The 15727-nt window shown below is 34.8% G+C and overlaps 1 protein-coding gene across 2 annotated transcripts in view; it reads left to right on the top strand.

Annotated features, from left to right (window-relative positions):
- Positions 1-15727, top strand: part of SLIT2 (slit guidance ligand 2) — a 378953-nt gene that overhangs the window by 307465 nt on the left and 55761 nt on the right. For both annotated transcript variants that reach the window (XM_081253775.1, XM_081253774.1), the window contains 5 exons: positions 26-94; positions 2747-2818; positions 3498-3569; positions 5361-5432; positions 8178-8341. In XM_081253775.1, the coding sequence (XP_081109901.1) occupies positions 26-94; positions 2747-2818; positions 3498-3569; positions 5361-5432; positions 8178-8341 (449 nt within the window). The remainder of the gene's footprint in view (positions 1-25; positions 95-2746; positions 2819-3497; positions 3570-5360; positions 5433-8177; positions 8342-15727) is intronic.

The raw sequence follows: 15727 nt of genomic DNA, 5'->3' as shown, positions 1-15727 counted from the left end.
AATAATATTGTTTCTTTGTTTTCAGGTATCTGGATGGAAACCAGTTTACACTGGTTCCTAAGGAACTCTCTAACTACAAGCATTTAACACTTATGTGAGTAATGTATTTTTCTGTCTTTGACTTCTTATTTTATTTCATGAAAATGGGGATAGCAAGGGACAGAAGATTTAGGGAACCTTTCAGATAATATAAATCATCTTCAGTTAGATGCTTCCCTTCTTGCTCACTGTGGTTCTGGATCACTAGCCACATTTTCATTGAATATCAATCAGGCAATGGTGCATCTTAGAAAAAGGTCCTCCTCTATTCAAAGTACAAATACAATGAAGTCTAAGTATCAGAGAATTATAGAAAGGCAGTAAGTTGCATATTTCTACTGAAGATGAATATGAGCTATTTTATGACAATCCAAGGAAAAAAAATGGAAAACAATGTTTTTATTCTCGACTTTAAATAAAACAGAGTAGATAGTAATAGCTTTACTGAGAATATATTATAAATATAGTTTATTAGGCTTGATTTTCTTATTTAATACACTATGAATTAACAAATGGGCTTCCAGTATTAAAATTTATTTTATAAAATCCATATTTACTCATATAGTATTTAAGTAAATTTGACAAAGATACTGACATTCTGAGTATAAATGTCAAAACATTGAATTGTTTTTACCAGTTTGATGTCCTCCTAAAGTAGCATCTCTCTTTCATTATGTAAACAATTTTTTACAATCTTTAAGTTGTAAATACAAGGTTATAGGTAAACATACAAACATTTCATTTCAATCTAGTTATGCACACTATATTTTTAAAAAGATATAATCTTACTATATATAATGTCACACTTAGAGTAGCCTTGTTGGTAATTTATAAAACTTGTCACAAAACAAAAAAGTCAGCAACGATAATGGATATAAAGGGAAATACTTTATCTTTATCTTTTTATCTGATTTTAGAGTAAATATGCTGTCTTATATTTCCAATGTTCCTAGAAAAAAGGGAGTTTGTTCCTAATTAGTGAATTCTAGAAACCTAGGTAGCAGAAAATGTTATGTTTCTCATTGTGAACTTTACCCTAAGCACGTGGAGGCTGTTGATCCTTTTCAGCTTTCCTTAAATGTATGTGAAAACCACACACTTTGTAGGAAGTGTATAGAACTGCTCAAATGACAAATGATTAAATTAAGCAAAAAGAACATCCTCTAAGATATCTTGTTCTGCCTCTAGTTATTTATTTAATAGCAGCAAGAACTGATTACATACATTTGTTCTGTTAAATAAACCATTAAATTGTTGCCATTTCCAAAGGGTCACTTCAGCAGAATTGGGTCATTTGTGAGACAGCATGTGATTATTTAAAACCAGTTTGGAAATGAAAAATGAGAATTTATAGATCCAGAAATAGTTTTACCAGTGACTTATTGTACAACTCTAGGCAAGTAATTTCTGCTAGTATCGATGTACTTATTTTTTAAAATTTAGCCATAGTACTTCAGCAACTAAGAAGATGGATTATAAAGCTCCTATAACATTCCTACCATTTTCACAATTTCATTGGTCCATTTTACTGATACTTTGGTATTTTAATAAGGGAATGTGGATAATCTTCAGCAGCTTTTCTGAACCTTGCATTTCTTCATATATTTTGCTTCAGAAAAATATAGTGAACATAAATACACACAGAGACATAGATGAACATAAATTATGACTCATAATCTTCCATTTATTCATGAATCTTCCTTTAGTCATTTATTTGGCATTTTGCTTTAGATAAAAATTAGTGAATATTCACTAATATGTGTATCACATTGTCATATATATGTGAGTGTATGTATGTATATATTTACTAAATTTTTTCTAAAGCAAAATGCAAAACATATATAATATGTCATTATATAGATGTTATTATATATTAAAATACATTATACATTACAGTATTATATTTATAATATGTATTATATATCATTATATTATATATATCATGTATATATTATATGTAATAAAAATAAGATCAAGTTCACTGAACATAAATTACAACCTGTAGTACAAATTACACTTATAAATACCCATTTAGCATTGATAAAAAATCCACATCTCTCTCATTTACTTATCATTTATTAAACAGACATTTACTAAGGACCATCTAGGTGCCAGTGACTTTGCCACAGGCAAAGTTTTTAATTATGGTGTTGTTTTTAAAGAAGACATTGTAATGTAACTAAATGAGGGATTCTTTCAGTTATCCAGTTTGAGTATTTGTATGTGACAGTGAAAATAAAGTATGTGTAACTGATGGAACTTTCAAGAACAAAGGTTTATTTCTCACCTATCAAATGTGTCTGTTGTGAATGGCCTCCACGTGTCTTTGCCCTGGGACCAGGCAATGGGTACAGCCTCTCTGTGGAATATAGGAGCCTTGCAGATGTGGGAGCAAAGGGATATGAGAAGAGTCTCAGCTCTAAAGCTTCTGCTCTGAAGTGAAACCAGCGCTGGTGCCCACACTTCACTGGCCAAAGCAAGGCACATGGTCACTTCTAATTTCAGCAGTCTTGGGCATGAATAATTATGAATAACATTACAGTCTACCCCAGAGGATTACCCAATGTTTTGTTATTTTCAGATAAAAGCTGAGTCCTAACAATGCTGCTATAACTGTGAGCAAGAAGAACCTTTTCTTTCTAAGAATCTCTAATATGTCAATTTCTATGGTAACAGTAGACTCCATTTCTTTCTTTTTCTCTTTTAGAGACTTAAGTAACAACCGAATAAGCACCCTTTCTAATCAGAGCTTCAGCAACATGACTCAGCTCCTCACCTTGTGAGTAGGAAGTATGGTACTAAGTTAATTCCTTAACTCACTGGACATTCCTGGTAAACAAGACAGAGTTTCTGCCCTCAAGGAATGTTAATATTGTTGGGAGAAACAGACAAATAAAAACCTCAGTAAACAAATACAGATAGTATAAAAAGTGTTGGGGGGCTTCCCTGGTGGCTCAGTGGTTGAGAGTCCGCCTGCCGATTCAGGGGATGCGGGTTCATGCCCCGGTCCAGGAAGATCCCACATGCCGCAGAGCGGCTGGGCCTGTGAGCCATGGCCGCTGAGCCTGCGCGTCCGGAGCCTGTGCTCCGCAACGGGAGAGGCCACAACAGTGAGAGGCCCGCGTACTGCAAAAGAAAAAAAAAAAAAAGTGTTGGGTTCTATAAAAGAAACAAAGAATAATTTGTATTGGTGGCAGGTTTGGGAGAGATCCTTAACACAGACTTTCAGAGGAAGTCACCTTAGGAAGGACACAGTTGAGGCAACAGCAACAGTAGTGGTAGGAAGCATTCTAGACTATATTTTAGAAATAAATATGTTGTGTTGGCGAAGCAGCACAAAGATTGAAAGGATATTATGCGTCAATATTCTCAATTTCTTAACTGCTTTATTTTTTAAAATGACATTTGGCCATTTGGGGATACTTGAGTAAAACAAATTGGCTTACGTGTGCTTTCAGAATTCTTAGTTACAACCGTTTGAGATGCATTCCTCCTCGAACCTTCGATGGATTGAAGTCTCTTCGATTACTGTAAGCATCTTATGTTTAACAAAATACTTCTTTTCTCAGGCATCTGGATTTTGGGTTGTCTCTTTAATGATTTAACTGCTTTGTTTATTTTGGGGTATTTTGCGTTATATAAATTCGGATTTACTAAAAACTTGGAAATGGGAAAATTCTATCTTACGGTATCAATTCTCAACAGCTTTTACTTGGACAACATAATTTTCTCTTTTGTAACATGTTGTCGCTGGGGTGACTTATTTGATAATATATGATATTAAGATGTAGTTTTATATAGATCTAACTAATTTTGCAAGAAATTTAGGAAATTTTAATTTCATTAAAAGTTATATAATGCAACACAACATATTTTTACTATACAAAATTTATCTTAAAGTACATGAAATAAAATGTGGTCCTCAATCCCAATCCTCTCCCCAGAATTGACAGTTAAACAGTTCAATGTTCTCTTCTGGTCCTTTTTTATGTTTGTTTTAATGTATTGATATATTTATGCCTACAGCTGTATAACTTAAAAACCATAAATAGGGTTTTTCTTAGTCTGTCATTGACTATTTTTATTTAACAATATGCTTTAGACTTTAGACTTTCCATTCCATCATATGTAATATTCCTTAACTCTTTAACTGGTAAAGAGGGTTCCATAGAATGAAGGGACCATAAATTATTTAAGCATCCTCATCTTTACTATCATTTGGTTTGATTCCAAATTTTCATTATTCTATACAGTGCTGGAATGAACATTCTATACATCCATCTTACTGTCAAGCATATTAGGAGAATACCAAAAGTAGTCATCTTGTTGTCCCCCAAAACAATTTACAATTTATTTTCCACCAATGCTATTTTAACAGAGTACTTATTTCAAAGCACTCTTGTAAATATTAAGTATTATTAATCCTTTCATTTTTGTCATATGACAGATGGAACATTATTTTCCATTCCTCTTTTAATTTGCAATTCCAATTACTAGAACATTTGAGTATATTTTGTTTATTGAGCATTTGTATTTCTTATTCTATGAGCCTGATTGTATCAATTCCCATTTTCTGTGGTTTCTTTGTCTTTTCCTTATTAACATAGCTGCCTTTATGCACTTGACTCTAAGTTTGCAGGTCTTTTTATAGCTTACATATGTTGCAGATATTTCCCATTCTGTTTTTTATATGTAATCTTTTTTAATTGAAATATAGTTGATTTACAATGTTGTGTTAGTTTCTGGTTGCAGCAAAGTGATTTGGTTATATATGTGTGTATGTGTATACATATATATATATATGTATACACATACACACATATATACATATATGTATATATTTTTTCAGACTCTTTTCCCTTATAGTTTATTACAAGATATTGAATATAGTTCCCTGTGCTATGCAGTAGGACGTTATTGTTTTGTAATCTTTTATATTATGGATATATTTTACATTGTCAAAAATTTATCACTCTTTTCCATTATGCTTTCTGAGTTTTAGAATATAGTGCTTTAAAAAGCCTTCCATATTCCATATTTATAAAACGGAGCTCGTCTATATTTTAATACACTTTCAGTTTTATTTTTACATTTAACTCTTCGATCTAGAATTAACTTTATGCATATGATGTGAAGAAGGAACTAACATTTTGCTTCCCCAAATAGATACCCAGTTGTGTAAAGACTATTTATTGAATACACCATATTTTCTACACTAATTTTAAAAGCTTGTTATAAACTAAAGTCTCATATATGCATGGGGATTTTTCTGAACTCCCTGAAATAATAGGAAATTTAATTTTGCTTTTTCTTGCTTTTAGTTCTTTACATGGAAATGACATTTCGGTTGTGCCTGAAGGTGCTTTCAACGATCTTTCTGCATTATCACACCTGTGAGTATCTAGTTCATGAATGTGGGTTTAGGGTCAAACTCTCCCTGGCAAGTGAGTTTGGAACAAATGATCTTCTGCCACCATTTTTATTGTCACATCATAAAATGTGATTTGTTCCATCTTTAAAGAAGATGCAAAGATTTTCAATCTAGATATGGTGCCTTCTACAAAATAGCCTTAATTTATCCTTTTAGCCCTAACTCCCCATTAGTTGAGCTCTCTTTGCTTTCAAAAAAGTCTCTTCTTACAAACATGGCTCCCCAACTTCCTAGCCTATGCCTTTTCTTTAATGTTCTCTGATTCTAAATATCAGCTCCCCTTCAATTCAGTCTGCCCAAACCCTGCTTCTCCAAGTCATATCCCAAATATCACCTCCTCAAGGAAGCATATCCTGATTTGCTCAAACTGGATTCATTTATTTAGCAAATATTACTCAGCAGTGACTATGGCACCATGCAGAAATAAATTAGACAAAGTTTAAGACATTATGGTGTGGGAGAGGGAAACAGCCAAATCCTCATATTGGCTGAAATTTTTTTCCTTTGCATTCTCTCTCATAGCAGGCTGTTTGTACTTCCATATTTCTTGGAAGTACAATAAAACAATTTAATAATGAGGTCCAAAGCACACAACTGGGTTAATTTCCATTGTTCCATTATTTTTAGCTGTAGTGTTAAGGCCTTGGCAAATTGGAAGGAAGTTCAGAGAACAGCCCTAGAATCCAAAGCCTTCTTAGGTCAGGCTGAGTTTGGCATCACCTGGTGACAGTTATCTGCTTCAGCTTAAATATCAATATCAGTTGGCCCTTGGTGGTTCTCCAGAAGAGGTTACTTGCCATATTTTTTCTTGGATTTGCCCTCCTCTTCAAGTCTACCAAACCCCAAAAGATAAGAAGTTTAGAAAATTGAGAGAAGGGGATGGGCAGAGAATAGGAGCCATTAGTCAATCATGCTACATCTGAATTTCCCTTATAGGGGCTGTGTTATCAGTGTAGGTTTTTGTCAATGGGACTGCTGCTGTCAATATCCCTTCCATTACATTAAACTACTAGGTACCTGGAGGCAAGACCTCCATTTTTTCATGTGTGAGCCCCTGCTCCAACCTCAAAGTTGACATCAGGTCCACTTCTCTACAAACTCCATGGAAATCACTCGCCTGAGACCCCATGTAAATGAGACCCCTGGCTCAGGGGTGCAGGACTGTGGCACTGCGGCAGGGAATGCCGCCTAGAGAAGGAAGTGGCTGTTCAACTAGTATTAGGGTGATGAATCAGAAAAGTCTACGTGGGAAAGGTGCTGCTTGAGCTAAGTAGGATTGTCCTTTATATGACCATCCTCCCCAACAGGGAGAGCAATTTGGATCTTCTTTGTCATGCATCCTATTTGTCATGTATTTCATTTTATGCAATTGTCTTTTACACCCCAGACCAGAGAGAGCTATGCTCCATTCACAGTTTTTACTGTTTCTCCTGGCATAGTAAGGACTTAGCAAATGTCAGTAGAGATGAGATCAAATGACTCAAAAATATCATTTTCCTCATTTTTAATTTAAAAGAAAGGTTTGAATCTGACATACATATGAGCATAACATTTACTTCACTCCAATTCTTGGCTAGAGTTTGACATTAAAACAGCTGCAATATAAAGTATTACGGTTTTGTAAGTATATTTTGAAAGTCTCTTCATTAGAGAATAATTTTGCTTAGACTATATACCTAGAAACATTACTAATCTGAAGTTAATTATAAATCAGAATTAAATGCTACTTTATGCACACACTACTTGTGCCCAAGTTTGGCAAATTTGTGAATCCATTGGTTAACGTCTCTGGCCTCAGTTTTTTAATCTGTAAAATGGGTTGTTACTAATTTTGATCTCATGGAGTTTCTATTTAGGATAAAATGAGGTAATTCATATAAATGGCTTAGCACAATTCCTGTATATCATAATGATACAATAAATAGCTAGCATTTATAATCAAGCATTATCTTGATTACTTTTCCTATCACTACAACTGCTTATGTGAGTAGGAACCAAAGTTCTAAGATGAAAAACTTTAAAGGGACAAACGTCCAATGGAATTCCAAATCAGCTCTGGGGAACTAGCTTTATGCGTCTTTATTATTTTACGCCCTTCCTTATCTTCTTGCGTTTTACTGGTTCTTTACCCTGAAACATCCTTTCCAACCTTTTCCACATACTTAAAACTAAATATCTAAAAGCTCAGACTTCTTAAACCACCAGTCTCCTAGAAGAGTTACCCTCTGTTCATAGTTATCTTGTAAATTCTTCTGCTATACCACTTCTAATGAAAATTACTTGTATGTATGAGTCTATGTTAATCACCTTTGCAGAAGGAGTTTTTTGGGGTTAAAAATAATGTATTATTTATATTTGGGTCCCCAGAACCTGGCATAATGATTGGGTTCTAAGTAAATCATTGGTGAATGAAGGAAGTGTTAATGTGCATTTGGGGTGTGCTTGCACGCAGTATAAAACTGTCTGAAAATACAAGGAGAATTTGTAAAGACAGGTAAGTGTTAACACTGGTGACAACTCACTAAATCGCAGTTGCACATAATTCAGGAAAATGGGGAATCCCCAATGCCTCCATTTTCTTCTCAATTTTTATCAATAAATGTATAGGGATTTTCTACTGAGTATCACCATAAATTATGGTCCCTTAGGAAATAATAACGATGCTTCCATACTTGTGTGTGTGTGCTTTTGTTGTGTTGTTTTACAGAGCAATTGGAGCCAACCCTCTTTACTGTGATTGTAACATGCAGTGGTTATCTGACTGGGTAAAGTCGGAATACAAAGAACCAGGAATTGCTCGCTGTGCTGGTCCTGGAGAAATGGCAGATAAACTATTACTCACAACTCCCTCCAAAAAATTTACATGTCAAGGTATAGTTCTTAACCAGTTGTACTTCTGTAAATAAAACTTCACCGTATTAATTTAAAAGAAAAAAGAAAACCATGGGCTGCTAGATTTCATGGGTATAGCTGAAAAACTCCAATAAATAATTACTGTTTCTTCCCATACTTGGAGAAGACAGAGCAGTTACATGAGGAGCCCAAGGAAAGAATTTATTTTGAAATAAATCACAGAAATAATCCATTGGAAATGACTAAGTTTTCTTTAAAATGTATGGAGAAATGAAGAGTACACAATTTCTGGAAATTCCTCTCATAGCGTCTAACAAGTGAAATATTTTGCTTTTGCTTTGTCTGAATGTGTACCCTGCTCCTAGGGCTGCCAGGGCCCTGTGGCTTCCTGATTCCAGGTAAGGAGAAACGAGCCCTCCCCAGTGTTCAGGCCAGACCTTCCGACTCACCTCCTGTGCTTCACTCTTCCTATGTTGATGGTGCTGTTTCTTGCTTGTTTGGATCCTTTTCTTTTCCCTTTGTTTTATGTACTTGTGAATTCTATACAGTGGCTTAGTAACTAATATTTTCTTCTCTTATTACAGAAGTAATCTATGCCCAACATAGAAAATCTAAAGAATAAGAAAATGTAAACAATAAGAAACTAAAGATCTAAATCTAATAATTAATGACAATACCAAAAGATAATCACTATTAAACTTGTTTTGTATATCTTTCCACTTTTTCTAGTCAAATATATGGATTTAAGTTTCTTACCAAAAATAAGGTAGAAGGTTACTATAATCCTTAATTTTTGATGTTTCAAGAGGGCCACTTTTAATTATTAGATGGAGGAGAGAAATTCTTAAAAATTCTAAATGTGTAAGCAGCAAATGCTTATTAAACTTGTTTTATGGGTAAAACTAAACCTTGGGTATTGTGGAGCATAGAGAAAGTTGCAGACCTACCTGAAAAGATAAGATTTCAACACTTGATCATGTAGATGGGAAAACATATCTAACTAGGTAATAGTGTGCAGTGTATCACAGAATGAAGACCAGCCTGGTTTCACCTGGGCTAAATCCCAGCTTCAATTTTCAATAGCTATGTAACTTTAGTTTACTAGCTTAACCAGCCTGTGGCTCAGATTCCTCGTCTGTAGGCAGAGGTGATGATAATACATACCAGAAAGGGTTTTTTTTAAGATTAGATGAGATATTATAAGTGGAATCTTAAAAAAAAAAAGAAAAGAAAATGTCGTTTTCACAGAAACAGAGAATAGAAGAGTAGTTTCCAGGGGCCAGGGGAGAGGGAAAATGGGGAGATGTTGGTGAAAGGGTACAACCTTTCAGTTATAAGGACAATAAGTTCTGAGGATCTAATGTGACAATAGTTAATAATATGGTACTGGATACTTAAAAGTTTCTGAGAGTAAATCTTAAGCATTCTCCCCACACACACACAGAAGTTAACCATGTGAGGTGATGGATGTCTATTATCTTGCTCTTGTTAATCACTACACAGTGTATATGTATATCAAATCATCAGGTTATACATTTTAAGTACATACAATTATATTTGTCAAATATTTTTCAATAAAGTTGGGGGAAATGATTCATTTATTTAATATATATAAAACATGCTTACTGCCTTACACACAATAAGCTCTCAGTATAGGTTAGCTGCCATTTTTATTATTATAACATTTCAAAACACCAGCAAAAACATGATGTAGGATGGCATGCCATGTTCTGTTGGTGAAAGAAGGAATTTTCAAAAACTATATTCCCTCCTCCAAACATTTTAAAGTGGTCATCTGATGTTATTTCATAGTTATAAATGGTTACAGGAGATGTAATCCACAGTGCATTGTAAATATTGATATCTTAAAACAACACTCTTCCATTATTCTTTTAAATGTATTTGGTGGAATCTAAATATCACAGCCAATTTTAAAAGAAACAAAAACAAGATCCTCAATATTTTATGTTGCTCTTTTTCCTCGAACTTCGATTTTTCTCCTTGAATTTCTATTTCCAGTACCTCAGAGAACTGTATCATTCTTCACTACCAAAAATATGTATATAATTTGAATATTTAAAATTTCCTACCACTAAAGATCTATGAGTTTTTAAATTTTTATTAGAATTGTCAATGCTTAAAGCAACACTGATTGCGACAGCATAATTATTTATCAATATGCTAATATATTCAAAATTGAAATTAAAATTTTATTGGAAATGCCTCTCTAGGATTATGTGCATTGATTGCAAGAGCCTTTGCAAATAACCAGTGTTTTTAATTATTCTTTTGTAACCGCAGATGCTTCCTTGGGGCAGTGCCCCATGGTAACTTTCTGGTGGGCTGAGAAGTATATCATTTTTTTGTAAGGTGGAGATGATTGTCAAAGGGGAGATAGGGGAGGAGAAACTGGCATAAAAACTTATTTGTAGGCATATTATTGGGCAGATTGATTCTGGAAAGAGTATATAGACAAGTTGAGCAACTGCAGACTGATTCTGTTACACTCTCTGTACCCAGGGATACTCACACTCCACTTTGAAAAATGCCGGTGTTTATCTTCAATTCTTAAAGCTTAGAGTTCCGTGAAGATATTTCTTTTTTTTTTAATTTTTTTTTTAATTAATTAATTAATTTATTTATTTATTTATTTGGGCTGTGTTGGGTCTTCATTGCTGTGCATGGGCTTTTCTCTAGTTGCAGTGAGCGGGGGCTACTCTTAGGTGCGGTGCGTGGGCTTCTCACTGGGGTGGCTTCTCTTGTTGTGGAGCACGGACTCTAGGTGCACAGGCTTCAGTAGTTGTGACACGTGGGCTCAGTAGTTGTGGCTCGTGGGCTCTAGAGCTCAGGCTCAGTAGTTGTGGCACACAGGCTTAGTTGCTCTGTGGCATATGGGATCTCCCCGGACCAGGGTTTGAACCCGTGTCCCCTGCATTGGCATGTGAATTCTTAACCACTGTGCTACCAGAGAAGTCCCCACATTAATTTGTTAAATGTTCCCAGAAGGCCAGTGAATACAACATACATACATATATGCATAAATGTCTGTTTAACTCACGATTTGTCTAATTGATTTGACCTTTTCTTCATTAATAGTATCTTTTGTTCTTAGTATAGCATGAATGGAAATATGCTTTGGTCTGGATAAGTGTAGCCTGATATATCTTTCTGCAGTGATAGAAATGTTCCATACCTGTGCTATCCAATATGGTAGCCACTAGACACATGTGGTTCTTGAAATGTAGCTAAGGCAACTGCAGAAATGATTTTTTTAAATTGTATTTAAATTTAAACTTAGATAGACATATGTAGCTAGTGGCTACCATATTGCATAGTGCTGTTGCTACAGGGCTCAGATGAAGAAATCCTGTCAGAGAGCGGCTGTGAAAGGTTTCTTACAAGAGTGTCTAAGCCAGTTGTTTGGATAAGAAGGCAAGTGTGAGGACTTGAGCTACAGGTGGGTGGAACTGCAGGAGCCCAGCTGTGATATAGGAAAATGCTGGAACTGTGACAGTTTATTTAATATTCACTGACTCATCAAATTAACAAATCACACATATTTCAAGGTACATCCTAAACTACATAGCAGACAGCATAGGTGTAAGCCAGCTGGCAAGAACTGTAGACATTCAGAACTCAACAAATTTAGTGTAATTGCACTTAGCAAACTTTAAGATTTACTCAGTTCTTCTATAACTTAACATAATTTTAGAGAGATAGCAAACTTTGAAACTCATAATGTTCTTTGCCAACATTTCTCGATATTTTTCAGAATATTGTGAACCACTCTCATATTCTTTGCTAGAAATATTTACTCATAATAAATGGATTGGTAAAGACAAAGTATTCTAATCCATTCATTAAAATAATTAATTCTGGGAAATCTACTGAGTACTGTGTTTTTGAGTTTACATGCTTTATGAGCTTGAAAGCAGTAAAATTATGCTTCTTTAAATATTTTATAATTTGAGGGTTTTATATTTTAATTTAACTTTTGTGCCAGTTTTAATGTGTTTTATTTATTCATGAAAATCATGTAAGTACATACTCCTAATATTAAAGTTTGTAAATATGTAATTTCAAATTACAGCAGGAAGATGAATATTCTTTATTTGAAAACATGTTTATGTAGCTATATTTAAATACAACTTAAATATTTTCTCTGCTAGAAAAGAAAATAATATTATTTTGACTAATTAATTCTTTCAATACAATATTTATCTTACATTTTTCAGAGTATTTTCTTTGTAGGATAATCTCATAGTTACAGTGCACAACAGAAATAAATGAACTGAATGAAATAGATTATCAGAGTATATTTAATTAATACCCAGATTAGGGCATTCTTGAATGGGAAGCAGATGGTCATGACTTGTTGTTATAATCCAAATGTCCTGTCTTCATTTTCTAAATATCAGATGATATTAGAATGCTCAAGCAGAAAATGAAGGGTTTTGCCCTCTCCAGGTTTTCATTGAAAACGTGAGCATGGAATGTAGAATATTGTTAATTTCTAATAGTCCCTATATTGGTTCAGGAAGCTTTAGCTATGCAGGCTACTAAATTGTTCACTTCTAATTTTACAGACATTTATTAAACACTTAAATGTGCTAAGGAGTGAGCAGTCTAAAGGAAACAAGTGGTATATTGCCTCTTTCATTCAACAAATATTATGTGAGTTCCTGTTAGGCACCAGGCACAGCTCCAAGGTATTAAGAATATAATAATAAATAGGACAGAAAAACCCCTGCCTTTATGGAGCTTATATTCTACTGATAGATAACATTTAAATGGATAATTGCAAAACGATATGGAAGTTTGGTGATAGAAATATATATACAATATTAATGTATATCCAAACCAAACAATTGTGGAATTGTAACCAATACCACCAGGTCCATCAGGGCGTCAGGAGACTCTTATAGTGAGTCAAGTGGAACTGAGAATGGAGCACGAATCAGGGAAAACAGCCCCAGTGGTCAGGTGTCTAGTAGCCAGGAACCCAATGAAGAGGCAGGGGTATGGTGCTCAACATACCTCATTAGTTATCTATAAAGATCAGCTAAGGGGTTGGGAAACCTGGGACCTTTTCATATCCCAGAATGATCAGCATTCCACCACCACATGGTTGATCTCTTCTGCTATTTTTATAGGTGAAGAATCCTCTAGATTCTGGAATTTCTGGGGAAAATTCCACATCTCTCAGTAATAATATTGTAATATTGTCAGTTTTTTTTTTCCCCAGTGAGATCAACATTTCCTTTTGGGGGGTGTTCTTGACAAGTTCAAGGTCTTTTGGTTTTTTTTTTTTCCTCAAAATTATTAGTTAATATTGTCCTTAATCATTTAATTAAAGTATGGACGTGATTAAATAATTTAACCTAAAGTAATGAAAAATTTACTAGTTAGATCTGTTTTGAAATAGTATTTAAAACTTGGTCAAATCCTTTTTACATTTTCAGATTTAGTATCACTAGAACATAGTTATACATTTGAAATAACCTTAGCTTTGGGGGATTATGATTTGCTCGCTGACTAAAGAAAATATTCAGGTTTCTACATAGTTATTTGCTAAAAGCACCATCTTTAAAAAACAAACAAGGGCTGTTTTTCATTACACTTTTTAAAAAACTTAAAACACTGGGAAATTTTTAACAGACATTTATTTTAATAGGTGATGAGAATTAATGATTTGTATTCTGTTCTTAAATATCATACATCTATATCATCTCTGATACAATAATTCCATGAAGTAATTATTGCTCTTTTTTTTTTTTAAGTGTGCTTCAAGAAGTTTATTTACTGGCTTAAGATCATATGTGTGTGTAGCAAATGGCCAAGCCAGGGAATCCCAGAGGTGTAATACCCATCTTGCTGTTTTTTGTTTGTTTGTTTTTGCGGTACGTGGGCCTCTCACTGTTGTGGCCTCTCCCGTTGCGGAGCACAGGCTCCGGACGCGCAGGCTCAGCGGCCATGGCTCACGGGCCCAGCCACTCCGCGACATGTGGGATCTTCCCGGACCAGGGCATGAACCCGTGTCCCCTGCATCGGCAGGCGAACTCTCAACCACTGAGCCACCAGGAAAGCCCCATCTTCGTGCTTTTGTTTAACCATTTATAAAATGCAATTTTTTAGGATTTTAACCCCCTATCATCTAGGGACCATCTCTACCCCTCCACTGAAACTATAAGGACACCAGTAACTTCCCTCTTGCCCATTTCAATAGCTTCTTTTTAGCTTCTTTATTTGCCCTCTTTTCATCTTAGACAGTGGTGGCCACTGCTCCCTCTTGTACATTCCCATTGCCTTTTCATTCCTTTGCTGACATCTCTTTCTTACCCACTCTTTAATATTCACATATGTGGGGTTCTCTCCTTAGCCCTGTTAATTTAATTGATTTTGGTCCTGTGGCTTCAAGTATCTAGCCATGACTTTTCTTATGAACTTCAGATTCATATTTCCATTCACCTAGTGAATTCCTCCCCCTTGCTGGCTTACAGAAACTTAAAACAGATATTCCAAAATATGCCTTCCCATTTTCCACATTCTCTTGCAACTGTGTCCTGTAGTTGATCCATAGATGTCTCTATTACTGAACTACTAGTTAGCTATGCCCAATATCAAATATCCCTCTTTGTTTTTTCTGAGTTGTCTTTGATCTACATCTGACTTTATACAAGGGCAGGACTAACGGGTTCTACTATTTGACTCATGTGTCCAAGGGACACCAGAATGAAGGCAGACTCTGGGATATAGTTAGAAATTTGTGTTTGGAGCTTTTAGTCATAAGTCAAAGTGAGATACAATTCTCAGAGGGTGGCAATATTAGTGTCAGGTGCATAGCTAGTGATTTGAGTCAAGTAAGCAAGTCTGCCTACAGCTTTAATGGATTTGCAGTCCAGCAGTTCTTCCATCAAAGTTAAAGTAACTGACAAAGACAAATTGTTAACCAAACTTTCTGCTCATTTTCCCTTTGAATTATTAAGCTAAACACAACTCCACTCCATATAGCTGATGCTAGAGAACTCTCTTAAGTCAAGACCTAATTTTAAATCATCTAGATATCCTAGACTGGCCTTCATTTCAGTGACATTAGTAAACATTTGCATTCAGGAAGCTAGATTTGTTTTCTCCTCTGCAGCATCTTTCTCCTCTATGGCACACATCTTCTGAGGGCTAATGTGTTGGCAATAATTTAACACTTCTTGGAACCGGCTTTTGGAAGAAAGAAAGTTTGAAGATTGGTGAAGTTGTATCAGCAAGCAAGTTGTAGTTCCTTGCCAAGCATCAATGCAAGAACAAAAAGAACCTCTCTTTCTTAATTGTGTGCTGTTATTTCTCGTGGTTGTCCACGCCAGATTTACAAATCACAGTTGCAGTCCTTAAAAACATAAAATCATTAAC

The sequence above is a fragment of the Mesoplodon bidens genome (assembly GCF_964165515.1).
Source record: "Mesoplodon bidens genome assembly, chromosome: 1".
NCBI classification, from domain to species: domain Eukaryota; kingdom Metazoa; phylum Chordata; class Mammalia; order Artiodactyla; family Ziphiidae; genus Mesoplodon; species Mesoplodon bidens.
The sequence above is the reverse complement of the archived record's forward strand: the minus strand, read 5'-3'. Positions and strand labels throughout refer to the sequence as shown.